The sequence below is a fragment of the Anoplopoma fimbria genome, chromosome 11 (genome assembly GCF_027596085.1).
Source record: "Anoplopoma fimbria isolate UVic2021 breed Golden Eagle Sablefish chromosome 11, Afim_UVic_2022, whole genome shotgun sequence".
Classification (NCBI taxonomy): Eukaryota; Metazoa; Chordata; class Actinopteri; order Perciformes; family Anoplopomatidae; genus Anoplopoma; species Anoplopoma fimbria.
Window position 1 is genome coordinate 10,762,302 of NC_072459.1, and position 26,342 is coordinate 10,788,643.

The 26,342-nt window shown below is 41.5% G+C and overlaps 2 protein-coding genes across 2 annotated transcripts; both read right to left on the reverse strand.

Moving 5' to 3' along the window:
* Nucleotides 1–1,908: 1,908 nt before the first annotated feature.
* On the reverse strand, nucleotides 1,909–14,840 carry srl (sarcalumenin). The gene is made up of 7 exons (XM_054608250.1): nucleotides 14,780–14,840; nucleotides 6,603–6,704; nucleotides 5,932–6,027; nucleotides 5,050–5,085; nucleotides 3,655–3,771; nucleotides 2,847–3,080; nucleotides 1,909–2,740 (listed from the first exon to the last, which is right to left on the reverse strand). Exons 1-7 carry the CDS (start codon nucleotides 14,838–14,840, stop codon nucleotides 1,929–1,931), a joined length of 1,458 nt encoding a protein of 485 aa, XP_054464225.1. The 3' UTR covers nucleotides 1,909–1,928.
* Nucleotides 14,841–17,043: 2,203 nt separating this feature from the next.
* Nucleotides 17,044–26,321, reverse strand: tfap4 (transcription factor AP-4 (activating enhancer binding protein 4)). The gene is made up of 7 exons (XM_054607399.1): nucleotides 25,903–26,321; nucleotides 22,562–22,727; nucleotides 22,370–22,468; nucleotides 22,093–22,263; nucleotides 21,813–21,962; nucleotides 20,183–20,350; nucleotides 17,044–20,066 (listed from the first exon to the last, which is right to left on the reverse strand). The coding sequence occupies exons 1-7, from the start codon at nucleotides 25,989–25,991 to the stop codon at nucleotides 19,908–19,910; spliced, it is 1,002 nt and encodes a 333-aa protein (XP_054463374.1). The 5' UTR covers nucleotides 25,992–26,321; the 3' UTR covers nucleotides 17,044–19,907.
* Nucleotides 26,322–26,342: the final 21 nt, after the last annotated feature.

The window sequence follows — 26,342 nt, forward strand, 5'->3', positions numbered from 1 at the left end:
ACACTTTTACACAGCACTCTCTAGTGGGCATCTTCTGGATCTGCAGTGTACACATACTAACATACAGTGGGGCACTCACACTCAAATAAACAGAGGAAATTAATCAATGTAGTGTTTGTTAGTTTTCTTATCTTTTTAATAGCTATTTCTCAGATTTTAGTTGGGTCAACACTCTTTACAATGGGGTTAGTGAGGGAGGGCACAGAGGGAACTGCAAGGGCATTAGTCCATGAGTTAACTTTTAGGAAATCTAGGCTTACTACTTATCCATCCATTGAGGATTGTTTGACATTTTGGTAGATTTGCACCACTTTCATGTCTGTATGGCACTGTGAACACGTAGCTTTAGCTTCCAGTTCCTAGCTTAGCTCGGCTAAGAAAGGAAACAGCTAGCCTGAGTCTGTCCAAAGATTTAAAAATAATTTTAAAAAAATCCAAAGCTCACAAATTAACGCTTTACATCTGGTTTTTCTTCCTATCAACCCATGGTGACAAATTTACTGCCCAAGAAAGAGCCCGGTGTTGGAAAGGTGAAGCCTTTCCAAAATTTCAAAAAATTTTAAGCAATTTCACCGTGCCATACTTCTGGGAGGTTCATTGAGGTAGGCTTACGACTGTGCAGCTATGACATGTATCACTGCAAAATCGTTGTGGGTGTAAAAGGCAGCATTCAGTCCTTCCTTCTTTCCACAGAGGTCAGGGGTCAGCTCATGAGTCCTCCACTTTACCTTTACCTTTTGCCCACTTTTAGCAAGCTGGAAAATAACAATCTTTCAGTGGTACTAAAATTGTCTAGCAGTTGGTGTTCAGTACAAATACACAGCCTACGCCAAATCTCATTTAGAAAGTTTTCACATAAAAATCAATAAATAGCTTTATATCATGCAGAAGAAAGGGCTAACGATAGCTATAATCCAACACACTCTTCATGTGTTATTTTTTCATGGTCATTCAGCTAAAAAAAAGCTGAGAAGCTTATTGTTCAAGAAAAAAATAATCATAACACAGTATTGAATTTCTGCCAAAGAATGGCAAATTCATAGACGAAGACAAAACATTAAGAACAGTCAAGAAGTGAGGCAGAAAGAACGTACCCACCCCGCTCTGAAGACTCTGACCCTTGAACCCTGACCTCTGCTCCCATCACAGTGCTCATTTCACAGGTTGTCAACAACCAAGACTGATGAGCGTATTAAGCCAAAAAGATAAAAGGCCTTTTTTTGTCGCATGGCAGGGTTGGTTCAGGTTCCAGTTATACAAGGAAGTATTACTTAAACTTTATATTAGCGGGACATCCATGCATTTGTTAAATAAGATCTAACATGCAATGTTATAGTTAATCTATGTCCAAAGCAAAGGTTTGGATGACAAACACAAAGGCTTTGTATAGCACCCATAAAAAGGCTTCTTCAAAATCAGCTTCTGAAGCTTATGGAATTGAATTTCTGCAAGATTTCAAGATTTTAAGTCCTGTTTCTACTTTTTCCCCATTTTATTCACATACAAGGGAGCTGGTATTTGACTGTTGCAGTCAGGATTTTCAATTTTTATTTGATCATACTTTTTTATATCAATGTTTTTTTCGCATCATTACTTCCCCAGCCCCCGAAATCCCAGACAGTCCAAAGTGATATTGCAAGGGAGAGAGGAGAGCATGTATTTTAACAAAACTCAGTGATCAGTGGCATGTTCTCATTTCTTCAGCACTTGTGTCCTTAAGCTGCCTTATCAAACAATGACCCTTCCCTCCCTCTATCTGCCTCATTCCCATAGTCCCTAAATGCACCTCCCCATATTCTCCTGAGGATAAAAACAAACACTAATCTCCTCTGTCTCCTCAACAATACAGGCGTTCTGACAAAAGCAGGGTTGGCATCCACCAGACCCCTTATCTTCTTACTTCCCCCACTCAAGTTATTTTGTTTCCCTCAGTTCTTCCGATACCGATTCTTTGGCTTTTCCCCACAGCCAGTTGCCTCGCAGGAGGACAGGCCAGGCTGCTTCCCAGAGTTAATGCTGCTCAGAAGGGCAGGCAGATCATCAGTGATTGCCCTCTCAATCTTATCCAGCAGACAGCCTCCCATGTAGGAGCACTGAGCCGTCAAGGGCTTGAAGTTGGTGATCGGGTTGACGCCAAAGAAGTCACGGTAAGCATCGCGGTTGGGCAGGTCAAACTTGCTGACGTTGGTCTTGGCTAGGATGGATTTGAAAATGTAGAACTTGTCTGGGTCGTCCACAATCTCCTTGAAGACTAGCTCAGGGTCACTGAAGTAGCTCATCTTCTCTTTAAAGGTCTGGACGTAGCGGTCTACCAGCAGGCCATGGATGCGGACGCGGATGCCATGCTGGCGGATGAAGGCAATTTTGTTCTCCATGCGGTTTTCAATCACCTGGTTCAGATCTTCCAGGAGGGAGATCTCCTCTCGCTTGAAGAGCTCACGGCTGGTATCAGGTGCATAGTCATACGGCCAGAAGGAGCTGACGTAGACGCGAGGGGGTTCAGTCACATTGATGAGGGGAGCTAAGCTCCAAAAGAGCGCTCCGTAGACTCTCATTAAGTCCTGGGTGGCCAGGTTGTCAGCCTTGTTTAGGATGATGCGGATCTGGGATTCACGGCCCTTTAACTGCCGGAAGAGCATCTCCAGCTCAAGGCCGACGTCCAGCTTGGTGGGGTCAAACACCACGAAGATCAGGTCAGCGCGGTCAATGAACCACTGGCAAACATCGTTGAAGGGATAGCCTGGACGGAGGAAGAGAATAAATAAATGCCGAGATTAAGCCAGCTGCTTATTAATTGAATTGTAATGTGTTAAAACCTATAAACTGAAGGTAAAATTCTGTTTTACCTCTCTCCTGCTGTTTGCGGTTCTCAATGATTCCTGGTGTGTCCACAAAAGTCACACGTTCCAGCAGCTTGTGGGGCATCTCAATACCGATCAGTTTTTCCAAGAAGGTTTGGCCAAACTTCTCCAAGGGAGAGAAGGACCGAGAGCTGTCTGCAGCCATGACAATACCCTCAACAGAGCGGATCTTCTCCCCGTGCATAATGACAGTGAACTCAGAGGTAGTAGGCTCCGCTCCTGAAGGCAATTTTGTGGAAAACAAGAGGGAAAATTAGCAAGGGTAGTATCAAGAAGAGAAACAGTTTTGGAGACATGTTAAAGAAGCAGATTTTTTTTGCTGTAAAACAACATTATGAGGGCTTTCAGAGTGAACAAAACAGTAAAGTTGGAGGCCAGGCAGCTAAACAACAAGCAAAAACTCATAATAAAGCTCTGTTAAGCCGATAGGAGCAGCAGATTCAGGCCTTAACTCACGAGTTTCACATTATCATATTGAATTCACATTGTCATTTAATACATTGTTGTCATAGAAATATAAAACAAAGCTGCTTTAAATTAATTGAGCAGTGGTACTAAATTGTTGAGCCTTCTTATGAAGTGATGGATCTAATTCAACAACACCTCTGTGATGCTATCCACCTACTTGATAACCACAATTAAATTATTTCACTACACACACAATCCTGTAACTTTTAGATAAAGCTCTCTAATAGTCCTGTAGATCTATGATGGCATTTTAGGGTTCCTTCATCGTCATTGGATTATAATTCAAAAAGAAAGAAAAGAAGAGAAGGAAATCTGTGTAACATGCCTGTGTAGAGCTGGTAGGGGCTGTCTTGCATGCCCAGGAGGTAATTGATCATAGAGGACTTTCCAACACTCCAGGGTCCCAGGAACAGCACCATTGGCTTGGAGGTAATCTCTCCATCTGTTGGGCAAGGAGAGACAACAGCGGTTAAAATCTCAGCAGGATGGCTAAATGATGGCAAAGAAGTTCATCCCAAATTTTACATTAAAAAAAAGATTAAAAAAGATAACAAGTTATGCTGGGATTTTATTTGTGGCTGAGAATAAAAGGCGCTAAAACTTGAGCTGTTCATGAAAAAGAAAAATTAAAACCAATGTATGCAGCATTATTTTGTGCCTCATAAGGATAAGGATAACCAAAACACAATCCATCCAAAATGTATGTTGTTTTTGGGGATTAACTATACAGTTGAGGCAAATCAGGATAGCACTGTCTCTCTCAATGAGGAGCACAAAGAAATGTTTTGTAAGACTTGGAGAGCAAATAATAAAGAAATATGTGCAAAAAAAGATGTTTCAAAGCTGTTATGCTTGTTTAATAGCATAAGAAAAATCACGACAAAGTGCTGCAGCCATAAATCAGTGACATGTCAAAGCAGTGACGTTCACTTAACAGTGCAAAGCTTTCAGAGCAAGCTATGTTTCTCAAAACAAGCTGCCATGTGTGTTGTGAGTATACATGGTGTTTGGGTGGTAGGGTTCAGTCAATTTTTGTTTAAGCCTAGTGGTCTAAAGCTGAATGAATTCAAAGAAAGATGAGGATAAAAATCCAAAAAGAAAAAAAAAGAGAAGAAAAGAAAAGAAAAAAGAGAAAATGTCATCAGCAAAAATCATTTGAAAATGATAAAAAGACCAAAGTTTTACCAAAAGTCAGTTTATTCATTACCAGCTGAACACCGACTCTCCTCTCCCACCGATGTCCCAGTGTCCCGCACCTATGTGTCCTTTGCTAAAGCCAGAAGTGCACATGCATCCCCATCCATATTTCACATTTTATACCCTACAAGTTTTGGTCTCTCTATGAATACACTAACAATCTTAAAATGTCTACGTGTTTAATTTGTATTTCTTCCCTTTTAATTCTTTGATATGGAATTTAAAAGATGTGAATCTAGAAAGAGTAAATCCATTTTGATCCACATATAAAACTGCTGCTGCCTTGCTCTGTTTGGGATGAACCTTTCACCGATGGATCACTTTGACTACGCCCCAATCTGGGATGTTACACCTGGGTGTCACCCAAAGTGAAACATGCTTGACATTTTCTGACCCACAGAGAGCAGTGCAGTATTTGTTAGTCTAAGTGGCTCACACATGTATGAGGACAAATGAAGGGGGAAAGTAAGGGGCTGAGCACCTCAGGCAGTGCCATGCACGGGTAAGCCCCGCCCACACCCACCTGTGGATGAGTCCCCCACGGTTCGTCCGGGGTAGGCTGTTAGATGAGGGGAGCGGAGGGGATGGGGATAGGAAAGGGTGGAGTAAAGAGAGGCGAAGGGAACAGGAGGTGGAGGAGAGTGAGGGGTGAGGGTGTGAGGTCTCTAGTAGCAACAGGGAGGGGTAGAGTAACAATGTGCATGAATGGCTGGGAATCTAGTCCCATATTTGACCTGATGTGTCAAACATGTCCGTCTACAAATGGATGGTGTGCATTTGTGCTGGGGCAATAAAGGTGAATATTTTGTCTGTTATGTTTTTTAACTGTCTACAAAACATTTAATGTTTATTAAGACGCTTGATACAAGTGATATTTGTCAAGTTTGCATGCATGACAAGCCTAAAAAGCCACAAGAGGGCGAGCTTTATTTCATTGTGGGAAAGTAGAGTTTGTTCTTGGCAGTTCAGTTTGCAGCTGAGTTTTGAGCTTACAGTCAAGAAACAGTACACAGTCATTTAAAAATCATTACAAAAGGTATGTCAATAGAAGAAAAGGGGAAGAAATATTATATCATATTTTAAAGTAGCATGAATGGAGAGATGATGACTACATACGGTATATTGGTACTATTCCTGTACCTAAAAGCCTACAAATGACCTGAAAAGGTATTCATAAAAATAAAAAAAAGAGTACCCTCACATAACATTGACTCTGAGAGTCCAAAGAAAAAAAATGATGTGCAATAAATTCCCATCGAATTTCATTTTTTTTCCTGTTATGTATTGGTTGATGGAGTGAGGATGTTTGTACAAACAAGTCAACAAATCAGACACCAAAGCAACCAAAACAGAGAAACCCACACATCAGAACAAAGTGCAGCCGTAGCCTAAGCTTCTGTGATACCTGAGATCTCGTGCTGCCTCAGCTCATTGTACTTGAAGGCCTGCTCCATCGGCTTGATGGATGTGTGGTAGATCTTCCGCAACCGCTCTATAGCCGCTGGAGGACAAGACGTGAGAGGGGAAAGGATGATAAGGGTGTTAGGGATTTAAAAAGAGGGAGGGGTAACAACAGAGATTTTACTTTACCAGCTCTTCTGGAACATTTCTTATTTTTGAATGATAGTACAGATGCTCCCAGCCTTTCTGCCTATTCACTCCTAAAATGGTGCAATGCCTACTTGGGACTATTCAATGCATGTTTCACACTTTGATGAGTTAAAAGCTGTACAATTCCTGAAAATGGTAAAACTACCTAGTCCTTTACAGGGAATGGCAATAATTTAATAACAACTTTATGTGGCAAACTATTCACAAATCCCACATTCAGAGCCACTGGAACACATTTCTGTTTACTAGACACAGTAACAATTAACCACCTTTGTGTTGGAAAACAAATATCAAAGTTGAGGAATACATTTGAAAGCTGAAAGGAAATCTGGGAGTGAGTTTCAAAGGATAACACAGTATTCAACAGATTGACATGCTTCATTGAGCTAACTTAAATTTGTCAGACACAGTACAAGCAAGGATAAAGCTTTATAAAAACACTTCTAATGAATGTTTGATCCTCACCTGCATAGTCTCCTGCCTTTTCCTCAGTTGCAAGCCGCAGCGTCTCGTCGATGTGAGATCTGTCCCTGAGGGTGGAGATGAAATCATCTCCTTCTTCTTCCTCTGTAAAAAATGAACATCAACAAAATTTAACGTGGTTAAAGTTGTCAGTGTTTGTCTTTAATGATCTGATAACATGATTAATGGAAGTTGACCCAGGTGGCTGCAAACCAATTAAGTGACAGTTTCATTATGAGGCTCTCACTATGGCTGATGGCAGCCAGTTTTACATCTTCAATAAAACTATGCTAAGGAGGCCAACGGTGCAGCTATTTCTAGATGCACGTCAATAAATATATCCTGTGTCTCAATAAGTATCAGTACTGCTGGGAATTTAAGTGTGACACACAGATAAATGATAATAAGCACTGGGTGACAGGTTTGCATTTGATGCCAATAGAAACTTCAGACACAGCCGATATGTATATCGCTAGTTGCTATGCACAATTATAGCTAGTTGAAATGATAATGGTTGGTTATTACAGTGTGGCAGACATCCTTTACAATGTCCTTTTCCTGCAGTGCGATACATGTACAGAGGACAAGGAAATTAAATCATCCATTGGGATTGCGCTTTAGCCTACAAATTCAAATTCAGAACTTTTTCCTTCAAATTTAATGAGAATGTGCATAACATAGGCATGATGTAATCATTTCCTGACTTTTTCAGCTTTAGAGAGGAGTTTTACTTTGTCTTTCATCATTTAAATTTTAGTTGGGTTCAAGTGGCTTACTTTATTTTCATCCCCAATAGCGTGTGTGTGTGTGTGTGTGTGTGAGAAAGAATCCGAGAGAACCACTCACGAGTGTGTCGTGTCCACTTTGGGACATATCGGCTTGCTCAGATCTCAGCTGTTAGTACAATCAGCTCTTAATTTAGAAAGCGAATGCTGCAAATAAACATAGACATTTGTTTGGCATCACCATGGGCTTTATAGCAACAGCAAAGATAAGTGGGGCCGATAGAGAGAGAGAGAGAGGGAGAGGGACTTCCCCAGTTTCATTATGGACTGGGAGGAGAACTCAGAGCTGGACTGAGTGTTCCCATCAGTAATATAGGCTACACCATGAGACAATGATGTGCAATCCTGTGCCTTTTCTCTTCTATATTTACCCACCTATCACAGACCCATCGCACTGTTAGGCCTGTCCTTGTGTGTCCAGGCCTCAGAACAGGCCTCCCTTTAACGCCTCCCACACAGTCCGGCGTCGGACAAACCTGCTACGGCCGTGAGCTATATATAGGAGGAGTGGGGAAGTCTTCCTGGCTCATACTTCCATGTCCCTGAAGGGTTATTGGTCTTTGAATTCTAGCTACCAGACACGGCCCTAATAGAGTTGTTCATGAATTTTAAAGGTATTTACAGCTTGATACTAAATCCGAGCAGTTGTAGGGGTGATTAATTGCAGTCATTCAATTGTAAATCAGTGTGTGCAAAACACATGGCATAATCAGAATATTGATCTTGTTATATAAACACATCATGTGCATACTTCCTGTCAGCACAGGCCAGTTAAATTTAGTTCACTGGCGCAGGAAACATATTAACATAGTTCAAAATTAATCACTGACACCATGTTAAAGTTGCTAAATTCAAAGAGAAGAGATTACTCCACTTCATTTTTACATTGCAAATTGTTGTTTCCTATACTAATGCTCTGAATGTCATAAAGAGAACATTCAAAAAACCTCCGAAGCTGCACACCTCTCCTTGACATAAATATGACAAAAAAATGTTCAACATTGCAGACTGAAAACTATAATAGAGCATGTCGGATTAAGAGATCCGAATGTTTGCAGGATCAAAAAGCATGATCAGAGGGCACGACCCTCTGATCTCAGCTGTATGACTGGCAAATGCCCGGGTCATGCCTGCAGTACTCATCACAAATCAAAAATCAACTGGTGTGAAGCAGAACCACTTGGTGTGGGAAGGTAACATATTATTTCACAGACATCTTAGAGCAGAGGGATGATACTGGAATAATTTGGTGTACACGGCAGTCAGATACAGTCTCCCTTGTTCTGTTACAGCATATTGAGTTGGAACTTAGATGTGACAGCTTTAAGTCATATAAACACTCTGTTACGCCCACACACCTATTAATATGTGTACGTATCATAAAAGAAATCTCATCTAGCCATTGGTGCTAAAGACTAGCTCTATGGATTTATGTCTAGACAAACTTATTTATTGTAATTAATGAGAGGACTGCACTGTCATGGCATCCTGGACCCTAGCCTGGAGTGCAGCCACCGACCATGTGGTCAGCGACTTCTAGTGTTTCAGGACAGAAGTCATGATTGCATTCTGCTTGGCCAAAACTGATGCTGTGTCAAATGACTAGCAAAATCCTCTGAAGTTCTTTGTGTTCACAAGCCTGAAGCCAAATGTTCTGATTGTATTAATGAAGCAAGGTTCTTTAGGGCGGAAATATACATTCCTGTTCAATGAAATGGACTGGGGTCAATAAAGCGTCTAACAACTGAGGCAGAGTAAAAGTTTCTCCATTTATGAAAAACAGCAAGCATTTTCAATCAATCAAATGATTTCAAAGCATTTCCGACCACAGAAAGCCAAAAGGAGCATCTCAGTACAGTATGTGCAGAGGTAAACCATGATGTAAAGATAAGGAAAGAACCACTACAATAACACAGTATGGCTCAGCCTTTAATTGAGACCCCAACAGTTGCTCTTTTGCAGGGTTTCAGCAATGACGGACACTGCTGGTTAAGGACCAACGCAGCCCTGCTGATTCTCCCTGAGTCAACCTGCTAAAAATAATCCTGTTTAATGTTGCTCCCAGCACGGTGCAAGAACAAGAAAAATCTAAAGGTTAGCAGCCAGAATAAAGGAGTGTATGAGTAATACTGTCATTCCTAATAAGATTCAGTGACTGTTCTGTATTTTCAAGGGGTACAGTAGGATGTAGAGATAAGAAAAGAGGATGTTTGTCAGCTATTGCCAAAACAATGCAAGGTTAATTATTTTATGCATCTAAGCTCATAATGGCAAGAGCGCCACTCCACTGAATGCATGTCGAAAGAAGCAGACATATAACTTAAATATTGATAATAATCTTCGATTAAAGACATTTCAAATCCGACATTATAGGTCAGATGATTTCTACATTCTTGTAAGAAAATCGTTTTTTTCTGCATGACCTTTAGACACAATAGTAAGTGACGTCATGTTGTAACACTATCTTTGATACATGGAAGCTTTTTTGCAACCCCCCACACTCGTGATGGCACATGTTGGCTACATGTCAAATTGAGTCAAGAGAAACATTGCACAGCAGGAATTGAAGTCATCTGAACCAACACTGGGGTGAGATTTGGCACAAGATGGGATGAACTAAACAATGAGGAAGTGTTTTAGAGGAGCCAGCCCTTCAGAGGACACTAAGGATGATTCAAGTGGGACGCTAAAGTGGCTTTTGAGAAAAGTGTCCCATCTCTTCACTGTGCCAGGCCTGTCCCTGCAGCACACAAAGCTTACGCAAGCTTCTGTAACTTGACTCATCACTCAAAAGAGTTGTGTCTTTTATCACAAGCCTCTTGAGTGGGCCTTAACTGCTATGAGTGTGTTAACACCTCCCGATCCAGTCAATCCCTGATGGAAGCACTGGGACAGAGGTCTGCAAAGATCAGAGAGGTAGTGTTGCCTGCAGAAGGGGGGCCTTGCATCAGCGCTCAAAATTAACCCTGCAGGCGCCAGGGGAGTTGAAACACGGACATCTGCGCCCTGGACCATGTGTCCGCAGTGAGCCCGTTGCCACACAACCCTCCCTCAGTTTGGAGAAACATTCTGGTGGCATCAGCACATCCAGTGGGAATGTTGGAGATTTAAGCCTACCATGGCCTTAGCGGCTGAGTAAGTCACACCTCAACTAAAGATCCTTGTGTGGAGTTCGATTCAATCATCAGTAGGAAGGTCAATCATCCAAGTGTCAAACGTCTATATTTGCTCAATTTTAAAGACCCCCTTTACTATTAAGATCGATAGATGTATGAACTCATTTGCTCTCCTGAGAGGGGAACGCTTCGTACTTTCCCTAAAATATGAGTTGTTGTGTATGGTTTGTAACATCACAAGTTGTGGAGCCAATCTCTATCCAATGGTGAAATACACAGCTGATTCGGCTGAAATGAATATAAATTCTACAATAAATATATCTTGAGCTCTGTCAACTAATTTAAACAATCATAAGAACACAAGCAAACATTGTTATGTCGTCAAAACATTATACCAGGGATTAATGTGCATTATATTCTTATGTGGACATGAATTGTGTGTGCTAGTATGTATCTGCAGTCATGTGCATTTACAGGATCATGTTCTGCTGGAGCACGGTGGAGGTAAATTGAATTATGAACACGATGAGGGCGACAGGCCTGGAGTCCCCAGTCAGAGGATTTATCCTGAGCACGGGGGGATTCGTGTAACCTTAACTGAAGGCCAGGGGCTTCCACTGGAAAGATCCATAGAGAGAGGCATCGGTTTCATTCAAATTTAGAAACTGTGTAGAAACCTTTTACATAACCACTGGTTTGTAAATCACCAAAAGAAATATATATAGCATTTCTTGTGGTTAAGAACATGGCTTGTACATTTTGCTAAAAAACATAAACCCAGTGAATACCAAATTAACCTATAGCCATAAAAATGCAAATTCTTCTTCCCTCTAGCAAGGGTCAGAGGTGTGAGAGCAGTGAGCAGAGCTTATGCAGGGCGTAGTGAGAAGAGGCCACGGATTGCAACAGGTGGCACAGCTTGTGGAGCTAGAACTCCCCCATAGTCAAAAATAGACCCACAATGGGCGAGAAGTTGGACAGAGGAGGGGGCAGAATTTGTGGCTCCTATTTTAGTCAGTTTGGAGACTCAGAAACATCCACATCCCTTAGAGCTGACGGTGTAATACGGGCCAATGGAGTGAGAGCTACTGTTAACTGGTACAGTAGCTCATGTGAGTTTCAAATACAGTACTGATACTTAGCAAATAAGACACACTATGTTTTTTCTTGTATCTCAGGCATTTTCCACATGAAATGCAGTTCAATCACTTGCATAATTCATTACTTCTACGCTACCTTCGGGCTATGTCCTGTAAATTCAGAAAGACAGTCTTTAAGTGAAAACCCAGACTATTTTATAGACGCAAAAGAGTATTTTGTTTTACGGTAAAAAACAACAACCAAACAAAAAACATCACTGACTTTAGGCTTGCCATTGGCCCTTACAGACCAAGTTATCTGAGCCACATCCAGATTGTAATTTATTCTATTAGTCCTCTAAGGGGCCACTGACAAGTAGACATATAGCTGAGTGACAAGCTCAAAGGAAGGCGCAACAGCAAAGGCACTTCACCCTGAGGTGTTGATCTGACGCCTCTATCCCTGCTTTCCTGTTCAAAAGCCAAGAGAGGACGTCAGGTGCCCTTGGGACTTGGGGGTTTGTCTTAAGAAGGGGTGTGTTGTAAGGCAGTGGACTATGACTGGTGTGTCCCTTTTACTACTACCAGCGTAGGGATGTCCCAGACATGCCACATACCATCAGAGGAGATCACATGGAGACAGCGAGTCTTTAAATTCCCATGTCTCCCTTCTGCAAAGTGAGGAGGTCAAATATGTTTTTAATGTATCGACCATGGATAGTGTTACCTCTCAAGTATAAACACATTGGTGTGAAGAACTAATCAAGGTCCCAAAGAGGCTGTGATATATTTGTATATATATAAAAAAAGTCAGCTCTCAGGTTCTGAATGTTGCATTTAGCGATATGTTGTCATTTTATTTGCACTAATGACAAATTATATTGTATTAGCAGCTTTCTTAAAAACCTGTTCACACTAAAACACTGAATTTGACATCAGACTCTGTACACGGATTCCATCCTCGTTTTGTCAGTCAGCGCCATTCACACAAGACCTGATTAGTATAGGGTTTCTGGCAACCTTAAAATAACTCAATTATTACTATAGCAACCTATGTTTACTCCTACATGACAGGTGAACAGCATTATGGGTCCAGGTTGGCCCTGTAACCTTTTGAAAAATTTACACCACCAAAAAACATATAGGTTTCCTCTGCTCCTTGCTTTGGTATGAACTATGGAAGCTATTTAACATCTGCAGGTAAATGACTGGAAAGAAATTTTGACGCAGAATCAGATGAGCTCAACAGACCTGGAAGATATTCCTGGCCTTACTACACCTGCAGCCGTGTTCACACTGCTTAACCAGAGCCTCATGATGTTTAACCATACACATAGGAATGCATTTTTATACCAAAATAATTCCTTCTATCCTGCCTACAATTTCCAAAGTCACAAAATTTACAATTATATTGGTTGATCAACTGGCTTCAGTCTTTACATTTGTTTGAGACAGAAATTACTGTAAGTAACAACATCAAGATTACCATGTCAACGTGTCAGCTGTTTTTCTCACAAACTGATAACAAAATCTATTCTTTGATTTGTGGACTAAAGAAATCTGCACAGTACGGACTGTTTGACAGCACATAAATAAATTGTATCAAATCATTTTAACATTCCTTTGGAAGGAGATTACCATTTTTGCTCCTCGGCTACTTCAATGGAGTTCTTGACATCGATTTTAACAGATCAATAACACAAATAATTACACACTGAGCTGAAAGGAGTTCATGATTCTCATAATTGTCCATAACTTGCAGGTATTGGACTCAAAACTCCTCTGTGCTTTGCAGCTTTAAAAATACAACACATAGTATGCACATGCATATGTAGAGACAGATGCCACCAAAAGATGCATGGCCTTACAAATGGGGTCTATGAAGGCATGAGTTGCAGCCAAAGCCCGGCCCCTCCTGCCTGGAGAATGCATGTCCCTATAAGGTCAACTGCTGGGAATAAATTGCGATTGTGACAGTACAGAGTGACAGCAGCTGTGCTGTGTATCTAAAGGGAAGCATGGGGCTGGGAGGGGGGAGCAGTCAGAAGGGAAGGGGAGTGGAGCGGAGGGAGGGAGGGAGGAACTGTAATGAACAGTGTTGGGTTTCAGGAGGCCTTCCAATCTTAGACATTTGACAGCAGCAGGGGATATGGAGCCCGGGGCCCCGGGCTGTGGAGCTGAACGCCACCCCAAGGACGGACAAGGGTGACGGACAAGGGTAACGCCAACCAGTCCAGATCCAGCCAGTGACCAGTCCGCATTTTTAGTACAAGCAATCAGGGAGATGTTGTCACTATGACATTAAACTTCATGGGTGCCATCTAATCGTCTGTATTGTGAGGTTATCTCAATCCCTTACATTTATAATGCAATAATAATATCATCACAGGAAATGTTGCCGCCTAAAGATATAAGTCTGGATTAACATTTCCAAACAAAGTTGACAAAAATAAAGTTCAAGAATGAAGCAAAGAGATCACTTCTATGAATGTTCATTCAAGTTCCAAAATGGCTTTTCTCTCCTTGGTTGGACTAAGAGTTTCCATCAGCTGGTGCCATGCGTTAGGACAGCTGACATGCTGTCAGTCCACAGGAGAGCCTGAACTCTAGTTTGAATGATCCTAAACTGCTCAACTTTTTAGAGTCACCTAAATGTATGATAAGACTTTTTGTTCATACATCAAAAGTGTTAAGTGTGTTTTGGATTTTGATGATTAAAAAGTAAAAATCAAATCTTTCATTTTGTACTTGGTGCCAACAGTTTAATTATAAACTGAGACAGCTTTTTAAATAGTCCTGCATGGATGCTAAGAGCTTACATTTCTGTCTCTCTCGCTGTCACTGTCTATCCTCGGCTGGTGTCCTCATGACAGTCACCGTCCCTAACGCACTCTGCCTCTGGGAGACGGAGCCATTCCTGATCAAACTGCCTCCACAATTGTCAAAAGAGCTGTACTTTTGGCCATCTGCTTTAACATTCTGAATCACAGCCTCTAAGGGTCACAGTATGATGAAGCTACCTGAGCAATCAAGCATTCATTAAACATTCATTTAACCAGCCTCTAAACTTACTCCGCATCACTATTTCATTCATCATCAGCATTTGTAAACAAACATATCTCGTGCCCACAATGCACCACCCAACATAAATTACGAGGAATCCTCCAGATATTTGACCAAATGATAATTTAAAGTCTTACCTGCTGTGGCCTGCAAATGCAGCAGGGAGAGGAAACAGCAGATCAAGACTGTACCCTTCATGATGGCTGCCAGGAGAACTGTGATAGTCACACAGACTATATATACCAAGGCAGGAAGGTTAAAGGGCATGCAGAGAGAAGAGGCGGAGCAAAGAGAGCGCCAGTTGGTGGAGGGGCTGAGATCTGTGAGTTGGAGGTGTTGCAGGAGTCGAGCAGCTGACTGTCCTTTTTAGAGAGGTCGCAGCTCGGGCCTCGGCATAAATGGACCAAGACCTGGCTCTATGTGTCAGTGCTGAATCACAAAACTTCTCACTGATGATGATTTTACAAAGTTTGTGTTTCAGAGATGGGCTAAAGGTGTATTTTTTAAAAGATACATACTACTGGGACATAAAAGGCCAACTGTTTTAAAATCAGCAGTATTGAGGAAAGGTTCATCATTTTGGGAGACATGATGTTTTTTACTTTCTTCCCAAGAGTTAGATGAGAAGATTGATACCACTTAGCCTAAGTATAGTTAGCAATATGTGTAAGAATTAAACAAGCCAGACATAAAGTGGATGAAAGTGAGCTCAAGAGGTGTTGGTTTAGGCAGGTTTTTGAACTTTGGAGAGCGGGCAAGGCTCGCTGCTTCCAATCTTTATACTAAAATATGCTAATTGATCCGGTTTCATACTTTATATCAATCTTCTAATCAAAGTCTTGGCATGACGTGAATATGTGTATGTCCCAGAATGTTGAAGTTTTCCTTTAATAATAGTCTCCTTGCAGTTATATTTCATTGAAATGTTCTATCTTATATTCTGTTAAATATCGTATTTCCAAGACAAATTTTGTAAAATGATCATTCATAAGGTTGTGTGAGAGAGAGGGAGAGCTGAATATTTGGTATGACTGGAACATGTAGGCCCCCCGAGTCTACCTTGAATCCCTAACACAGCTAGACACTGGGCGGATTACTGCTTTATCACACTCAAGCAGACATACTGTGCTGAACATAATCTCACAATTCCTCGGGAATCAACATCTCAACTCTAAATTAATCCCCAAATATGGCAGGCGTTTCTTACTCGAGCAAGTCGGTCTCAAATGATTCGGGAAGCATGTCCAAACAATACAGTGTGTTCATTTTGGTTTGTAAAACTGCCTTATCCTCGGGAACCTCACTGGTGGTGGGATGATTTGTTAATGAGAAAACTGTGCTTTTGATGAGCTTTTAGAAATTCTAGTGAACATTGATTCTTTGTTAATTAGAGATGACTGACAGGCTCTGGAATCAGTCGCTGTCTTTTTCCAAGTGTGACTTTAAAATGTTATTTGCTGCTTGGATGCTGCCATCACTGCAATGGAAAATAACCACAGAACAGTAGTTAAGCTGTTTACTGTATAAAGGGTTTTATAGTGTTGACTGTTGCAGGACTACTTTAAATTATTATTTTATTCGTAATAAATGCAGACACAATATTCAAATACAGTCTATGAGACACAGATAACGCTTTGAACTAAATTGAGCAATATGTTCTTATACAGTATTGCTGATGTGCTTTGATCATAACTGCCCTCAGCTCATCTGAGATGTACAGTACAGTGCGTAACCTTTGCTCACTAATGCAAACTACAGTAGAGCTTTGGGTGTTTGTCTAAATGTTCTGATCAGAACTTATGTTCTTTGACATGATGCCACCTTAATACCTCACATAGTTGTGTCATATACCAGCGCCAGTACATCTTAATAATACAGTCAACTTTTGTGGTTTTGGACACTCTCTGTCTACACATATCAACAGTCATTGCACATTGCTACAAGATACAAAAACTTGGAGATGATAGAGCTTCTGTGGACACACAAACAGAGGTATTTCTGAATGAACGTGTGAGGGTGTGGACAAGAGGCCTGGAATGAATGTATGCATGTCAGGGGATGATGGTAAGAGATGCCACCTACTGTCCCTAGTGTACATTTTAACTGTCACAGATAAGGTGGACGATCTTAATTTAGCAATGAGCTGCTAAGCAAGAGAGGGAGGGTGTGCTTCAAAAGCCCAGCCACCAATCAGGAATAGACACTTGTGCATCAACTGTGCTGCTTGAGTGACTGCGAACCATAACCGGAGAGGAGACAAATTCAGCTGGTTATGTCACTATTTGTGCTACAAAAACTGTCAATATTAAGTGTAAAATACTTTTTTTTTTAAAGACCAGAGAAAAAGACACACAATGGGCCCAATGCGTAAAAAACAAAGTACAAACTTTATTATTCTGTCTTTACAAAGGCACAAGCCTCTTTATCCCCAAAACATTTCTCTTAAAAACAAAACAGACACAAAATAGCTTCTTGACAACCAGATGTACTGACAAGTCTAACAAAAATAAAAAAGTTACAGATAAGACAAAAGGATAGGGAGAGGAGGGAGCTGCGAAATGTGAAGGGGCACAAGAGATAATTGACAATTGATAAACAATGATAGCATAAAAGATTTTGCAAAAAGAAAAAAAATAGATGAGGGGCAAACAGGACAAGATGTAGGAGGTCTGGACATGGAGGAGAAGGGGGATACACAGCTGTGCGGCTTTTACTCATAACCTAAAGAGCTTCAGCTGAGGAGACGCCCCTTTATACAAATGAAAGAGGCGAACTCCAGTATAGTACAGTAAGTGCTTTGTAATCATGACCCTATTTAATGATCCCCAGGCCCACCCCACTCATCTGACAAGCTGATATGTTCACTTATAGTTTCCTAACACACAAAACAGAGTAAAACACAGATGGAACAAAACCGGTCTTGGATTCGGCAGAAAACTATCAAATGCAGATATTAAGAGAGAAAAGCACACGGCTCTACAGAAAGCAGAGTTTGCAAAACACATTTTCAATATTCAGGAATCCCCTGCCTCTAGTGATAAGTACTGGGAAAATATCCCATGATTTAGTTTGACAGATGTGTCACTCATTTCAGTGCAGCTGACATCAATATTTCTTTAAAGGGCAATTCCATGACATGAATCATGATAGATGAGGTTGCGTTCAATTGAACACAATATCTGTCCAGCAGTTCAAAGCTCCATCTATGCATCGATGCAGAGGACTCTCATGACGACGTCGTCCCTAAATGCAATCATAAAATAGCAGTGATGTGTCAAAAGCGCTAAATGTAAAATGTCTAAATAGACCAGGTTTCACTTGAACCTGACATGGAAATATGACTACAGTTTTATGGAATGTCAACATTTCATTGTGGAATCTTTTTCACCACACATCTGGCTTTAATAGTGCACATGAAGGGGCCAACGGTTGCAAATCTACATGCGACTCCGACCAGGAGTCAGTATTGGATGCATTTTTGAATACTTTGGGAGAAAAAAAGATCAATGTATTAGTACACCAGCAACCTATTCATGTTTGTGGCAAACTTAATAAAAAACATAAAAATAGACAAAATACCAGGAAATATATGTTTTAACACACCCGGCTGTTTACAGCCCTGTTTGGAAGGGTGAGGGGAAAACCAACGGGCCCAGATCAAGTGTTCAGGTACATCTCTCAGGCCCCAGAGGCTGTAAGGCTGGCTTCACAGTACCCTGGACCCACGGGCTATTAGTAAGGCAAGCTGCTGCCCCTCTATACAAGTCTTAATGCCCGACCGTCAACCAACAGTTCCAGGCAAAAACATTTAAAGTATGATCTAGGCAGACATGTGTAAAAAGCATGGTACACTAGACACAAAGCGCGCAAAAAGGAAAAATGCATAGAGCATGTGTGGTCAGCCCGGTCACCTCCATGGCACATTCGAACAATTTCACCGGACACTTTCCTTGTGTTTGAAGTACTGTCTGCTTTGATAGATGTCCCAATATTTAGACAAAAAACTATTGTAGTGGGCTTAACAAAACAAGCATTTAAGATTGAGCAAACAATTGATTGTATATCAGATATATTTTTATGTATGAGTGTTGTGTGCACATATACGCCTGCCTTAAGGCAAAAGCTGTGCTGTCGCAGACTGCCAGAGTCTGGGACACCGCCTGATTCAAAACGCAAAATGGGACACACACACACACACACACACACACGCACACGCACACGCACACACACACACACATTTAACAAGCTAGGTGCTTTTAAATTCAAGAGGGGAGTTTGTCAGGACATGTCATGGCACTGATATTTTTGTCAGGCCATGAGTTAAAAGTAGAACATATCAAATAGATATGTGGGATTACTGGGAACCCAGCCCAGTAAAAAATGGCAACAAATTATAAAAAAAAGAATACAGCTATGAACCAGTAAGCGCACGTTCTCCTCCCAACCTTCGCTTCATTTCTCGTGAGCACCAGTCAGCCATGAAAACAGCTTTAAATTCCCATTGATGTCGTGCTGTTTTTTTCCCCCTCTCCAGTACAATCACTTTAAGATGCTGGGTAAGGGAGCTTTAGAGAAACAAAACATAAAAAGTAGACGACTTCAAAAGAGTAAAACAACATATTCTTTCATCCAGAAGTCTAATAGGTGGAACTTTGAAACAGTCTTGTTGGCTCACAGTGTCTCTCCAAACAGCTCAGAGAAAAAAGGTGGAAAGGATGTTTATCGTAAACAAAAATGCTCTGGTGTTGTGCGGTGAAGACGCCACACTGCTGGGCTCTGTCTCCTGTTTCGTGGATTGGTCACATGGCGTCAGGTCCGAATAAAGACAAAAGTCCCGGCGATTAATGGTGATGTTTAGCAGACATTCTACTATCCAGTATGATGGAGCATTTATGGATCAGTCAGTGAAGTAGTTACTCTAATAACCTCTATAGATTAATAAAGAGTAATAATTTTGTGTGTGTGTGTGTGTGACAGAGGAGGGTGTTTAAGATAAGCGAAAATAAGACGCAGAAGAGACTGCATGTATGAGTGTAAACCTATTCGGGCTGCCTATCACAACAAAACATGTAAGAGTGTGTACTGAAAATAAAGGGAAAAAAAACAACTAAAAACGAGTGCTTCAATCAGTCTACCAGCCCTATTAATGTCCACTGAACAAGAGTGCTGTGTTTGAAGCCTCCTGTAGCCCCGGTCTGCCTGGGCCTTTTGTGTGTAAGTGTGTGTGTGTGTAAGTGTACGTCGTGTGAGACGTCAGAGATGAACTCAGGGCAGTGAACAGTCATCGGGCCCGTCGCTGTTTGAAGCCGTGTCTGAGCCCGCTGCGTCGGAGAGGACACGACCTGAAGTGACAATGACCGCCCTCCGCTGCTCCTCCTCGCCGACACCACCCTTCCCCTGGGTGCCCTCGATGTGCTGGATCGCCTGGAGACACAGGATAAGTGATGTCAGTGACGACAGCACCCTCTGGTGTTCAGATATGGGAAACCAATCCGACCTGAGACGGTTCACTAAGTCTAACTCTAAGTCCTCCGTCTTACTTGAACGATGGTGTCCAGGTTCTGTCGAGATGTGGACACTGTATTGATAACTGATGTCGGGCCCATGGTTACCACGGTGACATGATGGGGTGGGGCAGGTTGAGCTGGTGCAGGGACGATGACTGTGGCATGGTGCGTAGGTGCAGGGGGGGTAGCTGGGGCCAACACCTGGTGGAAAAGAGGGATTGTTACACAATAATCTCATGTCACCACTACTCTGTCATAACACATTTTAATGGTCAAGTAGTATTGTAAAGTGATGTTAAATGGAGAGAACACTTAAACCTGGGAACAATAGCATAAATATATAATATATATATAAATACAAACATGCTTAAACTGTGCACATACACAGGGAAAACTGGGATTACAGCTGTCGGAATATTAAATATTACCAGGCCAGAAAAAAGTTAATAAATGAACCTTTTTGTTGACATTAGTCATTTCCTTTTATTGTTATTGATTGAATATTTGGTGATATATATATATTTATTTATTTATTAATTTACGACTATCTTTTCCAATAATACAGCAAAGTTCAAGTGTGATATTAGAGAGAGAGAGCTTTTAGTTGTCATGGAGTCATGATTGTAGCAAAAAAAGAAGATATTTGAGTAAATTTGTAAATTCACAGTGATATTGATTTGATGTCATATGGCTCAGATCTGCTTGGAGGAGTCACAAAGTGTCAAATGCATAATCGATGAGTCATCTTTCATTACCAGCACCCAGCTGCCACAAGTAGCGGAGGGGCAGACAGAATACACCGATTGATTTGGCATCGTGTTCAGTTAGAGTTAGTCTGCCGAAACAGGATACTGTAGCCGTCAGTGCAGGAGACGGGCAACAAAAAGATGAGGGAGCTGCTCGTTTAACACACTGTAAATGAGTCTTAGCGGCTGACAGCTCTAACTCTGGACGTGATGGCAGCTACAACACACTGTGAGATTAGTTCAGGTGTCAGTGTTTTAAAAATGCAATATTCTTTCATGATTGACTCAAAGTCTATACAATTGTACAGCTACACACAGGAGGGAGGAGTAGACTTTCTGTGAGTGGACTGAATAGGCTTAAGAGCCTAAAATAAACACAGTTTTTCTAAATATACTGGGCTGAAAATGGTTTGTCTGCGTGTCAATTTCAAGATCGCACTGTAGGCGATAGTTTAAAAACAAATCTACAAAATGTTGGACACAGAATCTATAAAGCAAAACTAAAAGCAAATGCTCCTTTCAACCAAGGAAATTATTTGTTTTAGATTTTTTTTTTTTTTCCAAAGACTTCCCTGTTGGTTCTTTGTTCTGCCATTACATGACAGATCTAGCGGGGGTTTGTAGATTGCAACCAACTGAAACTTCTCCCGTGTGCCAGGCGCGTAGGAGAACTAACACAGGGTGATTATGCCCTAGATAAACCATACTTTTAAAAAAATATATATTTATTGCATTTCTGCCAATAGATCGCCCTTAATGCTACACACTTTCCCTTTAAGCATGAAATGTGAACTCTGGATTTTGTCCATCAGATTTAGGGAAATTAACAGATTACAAAAAGTTAAGTTATAAGCATAATCCTCAAAAGGATTCAACAGTTTATGTGTGAGTCAGACTCGTATGCAAATGTCTCCAACCTGTGGGCTGTGGGCTGGAGTGATGTCCCTCTCCAGCTGCTTGTTCTGCTGCAGACGGACGAGGCTCTGTGTTTGGGGCTGGTGCTCCTGGACCAGCTGGGAGAGCGCCTTCAGTTTCTCCGGGTACATCTGGGCATCCAGGGAACGCATCTGACACAAAAGATCAGGAGATAAATGTGTGAGTTAGAAACTCTAAATTATATTAGTCACTGCATTTGTCTGGACACAGACTTTTAAGATTGTCTGAAATTGCATTACATGTTGTGGTTGTTTCTTTTACCTGATCTTCCAGCATCATCCTGACTGAGCGCTCTTTCTCCAGCTGCTGCCTTAACTCAATCATCTCCCTCCTCAAGTCCTCGGTCTTCTCCTCCTCCAGGATGTCTGGTGAGCCAATCCCTTCATCTTTCTCCTCTGCACGCCTCCTCTTTGGGGAGGAACCACTTAACTCCTGAGGGAGAGAAAAAAACTGAAATTGGATATCCGTTTTGCATGATCCTGACAGACAGAATATCCATGTAAAGCCTTTTCAGGTTTTTTACATGGCGATGACTTACTTGTATGATTCGTTTGAGCTGACTGTTCTGCTGCAATAGCCGCGTCTTCTCCTGCTCCAGAGTAAAAATGTACTCTGCCGTCTGTTGCAGGATAGCAGCCTGGTGAAAAGAGAAGAAGAAGCATGTTTAAAAGGTCTGTTATCAAGGTGCTTGTTGTCCCCTAACCTCATTCAGACCTCTCTGGTGACCCACCTTACTGAGCTTCTCTCCATCGCTGTGTGGGATGAGTGTTTTAAGTGACTGGAATCCAGAGTTGATGCTCTGCATACGCCGACGCTCATTGCTGTTGGCGATCTCTCTGCGAATTCGCCTCTCCTGGTCCCGGGCTGTTTCTGGGGTCAGAGGAATGTTGGCCAGACTGGGGGGGAGGAAAGGGGGAGGAGAGCGGTTAGTTGGACAAATGGAGAAAATAAAACAAACATTTTCAAGAGCATCACCCTTACATGTTGAACTTTAACCCAAATCCAGAGATAGCAAGGGCTAGAACCAACAAAAAAAATTGTAAAAAACAAAATATTACCAATAATACATTTATAACAAAAACTAACTTGTTGAGTGACATCTATTTACAGGATGCCAAACAACGACCAGCTACCTTCACTTTTGTTGTGATATTCTTTTTTGGAAACCCAAAAAAAAAAAAAAATCACAATCTCCCCATTTGTACTCCCACTATTTATAGTGGATGGGCTTGATGGATTGGATTGTTGTTTTACACAAAAGCTGCTTATAAGGACATAAATACAATATTCCTGTGCTCACAATCCTCTTTAACACAACCCGTCTTGTAACCTGGTCTGTTGAGGCTACGGTAGGTAGATGTTGGCATTTCTGCCGGCGTCTTTGCTCTTTGATTCTGAGGGACTGACTGTCAACGTTATATTTGAACTACTTTATACCTTAGAAAAAGAAAATGTATGGTAAGTGAAGTTGTATTTCAATTACCAGACCCCTTAATGTTTATTTTTTACAGCACATCAACACCAAACCAGAATGGACCATGAAATTCAAAACACATTCATGCTATAACAGAGGTACTTAAACTGCATTTGTCTTTAAAGTCTATCAATTACTGTTTTCCCATGTGGACAATAAGAAAATACTCTATAACATCATACATGTTGAAATCCAGGGTAACGTGTAGTGGGGCATTACAGGGATTATTGAAACTATTCTTTAACCCTAAAACAACACTTAAGCAAAATTCCCTGCATGTGTCTTTGAGCAGATACAGTATGGGGCTGCTCTTCTCATCCCATGCCATTTCTTCACAGGTGTTAAAGTGAGACCTTAATATGTCTGCAATGCAAACCAAAGTGATGTTTCTGAAAGGGAGTGTGAATGTTTCCTGCCATAGAAGCTGTAGTGACGTTTCACCAGACACCTTATAAGCACCATACGTGGTAAAAAAAAGCATCTTTACATCGGCACCATTGCTTATAAATCCAGTTGAGATGTAATTAGAGAAGCACTGAGCCTGTTACTATTTCAGCCCCCCTAAAGCTGTGGTGAAAAGACACAATATGCTGCAAACCAGTTGGGGGGGGGTATTTTACGCGAACTTCCTCTAACATACTCTGTATCCAGCTCAGTATCTCTGGGACCCTCTCTAGCCAAGCTCTTATCTGTACTGACTCAGCTGCCTCAGTGCAAACACTGGATACAATTGTGCAGACACAAATGAGAAAACGAGTGTGTGAACACCGTCACACACACACACACACACACACACACACACACACACACACACACACACACAAACACACACACAACCACTGCAGCGACATATCCAGCAAACACAACCAGTGGGGTCTAGACTTCACCATATCACACAAACCACTACAGAGGAACAGCGTTGGTCCCAATTAGACATGATTAAAGCTTAAAACAGGAGTTTATGTGCCAGGTTATTTAATAGAACCGAAACCAAGCAAAACAAATCAGATTATTTCTAAAGTATATTGATAATCAATATACGTCATTTTTTCCCAAGCAAATTAGCCAAACATTTGATGGTTCCAGTGTCTCAAATATTACAATGTTCTCATAGTAAATTATATTTTTGGGGCCGCAGGTCAACAACACAAGATATTTTAAAACATTACCTTAGACATTGGCATTTTCCTACTATTACACTATAACATTTTATAATCCAAAAAATAAACCTACTTAAATAAATAATTAAATGAACCATTTGTTAGTGAAAGTGAAACAAAAAAAAAAAAAACAGCTGTTAGATATTATCTTTCTATTAATAGTAACACAACTGAAAACATAGCAATTTATGTTTTCAATTGAAATACGTGTAAATAGAGTCATACATTATGTCGTTTTCCATTCATTTTACGTCAAATAAAAGCATGCATGACATTCTGGGTTCAATTGGGGGTAGATTTGACTCATTGTGTAGCAATCATCCGCAGACTAACAATGAGGAATTAACATGTTTTTATTAAAAAAAAAAAAAAAAAAAAAGAAAAAGGACTACATCTCCCACAATACCCGCGTCACTACCAACAACAGCCACAGATCCCTCCGCCTCCTTCTTCAAACAGGGCTGCGGACGTATCGAAAGGCCTTCCGCGAGACACACACACACACCCCCTTATTAACAACATCTCTTTTATTAATATACTCTGCTTCCCTTTTGAACGGTAAGTGTAAACGGTAAGGGGAATGTATACAGAAAGAAAAAAAAGGCCAAATAAACCCCCCCCTTTCGTCATCACAGTGCCCGACGCCACCTCCGCGCAGACTCTCCGCCATTATAACAATGCGGCAGGCAGCATGGCAGAGGTGCGGGATGAAAAGACGCAGTGGAGGCGACTCGAGTGAGCGCACAGAAACACCCCGCAGAAACTAACACTACCATGACTAGGGGGGATTTTTTTTTTTTTTTTAACAGCGGTGCTACATTAGAAATAAAACAAAAACGGCGCCATTAACAGGGAACAAACCAGCCCCCCCTTAATCACTTTTAGCTCCAGCCACAAGCATGGCCGCACTACCCACAATAACTTCACATCCCTCTCAGCAAGAAAAAAAACCAAAACACTGCAACCTGCACGGTGTGTGCGGCAATACCAAACCCTTTCACACTGAATAACGTAAACAAAAAAAGCATTACATTTCTCACGCAAATCACAGCACCCATAGGTGTCACTGAGGGTAATTTGAGGATAAATAGAGCGGAGGTGCGCTCTGTGGCGGAGTAGTAACGTGGTGCGCACGGAACCACGTGGTTTGTGTTTGTTGGCCACAAAATACAGCGATTTCGCAACAAAAATCGGGATTATCATCAAGGGGTGGATGCAGCGGTGTGAGCCGGATCCCCCGCATGCTCAAACGCAATATAATACAAAGTGTAGGGTGGTTATTAATGCCCGCAGCTCCCCGTGAGTGGGTCGTGTACACAATAACAGATCACATCAAGCATGTTGCTTCAACGCAGTCTCTCCTAAGTGCGTCTTCTCCAGAAAAAAACCGGATGGATAATACACGCAGCGTGCCGGGTGAAACACATGTATACACACCTACAAAGACCTCCAATCACTTCTTTCTCCGTTTTCCTGAAATGTTGCAAGGAGGGCACCTTCTGAGCTGGTACCATGAAATACTCCATGCTCTCCTCTCGCCAGTTTTGCCCCCCTCCTCCCCTCTCTCTCTCTCTCTCTCCTTAAACAAAAAAAAAAACAGTCTCCGTAGAATAATATATATAAAAAAAATGTGATGTTAGAGAGCAGAAATGGCAGGTTAAATCCTCAGGTAATAGATGAATCCCCCGTCTGTGTGATGGAGTAGTTTCAGGGCTGCTGAGAGTTGTAATGTTACTCGACTTCCAGCTGATGGGGTTCCCTCGTTGTGTGTGGCGCTCTACCTCTCTCTCTCTCTCTCTCTCTCTCTCTTTCTCCCTCCCCTCTGCTTTCTCCCTCTGCATGACCGTGTGCGTGCATGTGTGTGTGCGTGTGTGTGT

Coding starts and splice junctions, on each gene's coding strand:
- srl (XM_054608250.1), bottom strand. CDS start 14,840: ATGAAGGGTACAGTCTTGATCTGCTGTTTCCTCTCCCTGCTGCATTTG. Junction 3,772..5,049: donor CGTGGGGGACTCATCCACAG/GTGGGTGTGGGC, acceptor CTTGCCCAACAG/ATGGAGAGATTACCTCCAAG. Junction 2,741..2,846: donor CCGCAAACAGCAGGAGAGAG/GTAAAACAGAAT, acceptor TCCTCCGTCCAG/GCTATCCCTTCAACGATGTT.
- tfap4 (XM_054607399.1), bottom strand. CDS start 25,991: ATGGAGTATTTCATGGTACCAGCTCAGAAGGTGCCCTCCTTGCAACAT. Junction 22,728..25,902: donor GTGATTGGAGGTCTTTGTAG/GTGTGTATACAT, acceptor CCTCCCCCCCAG/TCTGGCCAACATTCCTCTGA. Junction 20,067..20,182: donor ACCTGGACACCATCGTTCAA/GTAAGACGGAGG, acceptor CTGTGTCTCCAG/GCGATCCAGCACATCGAGGG.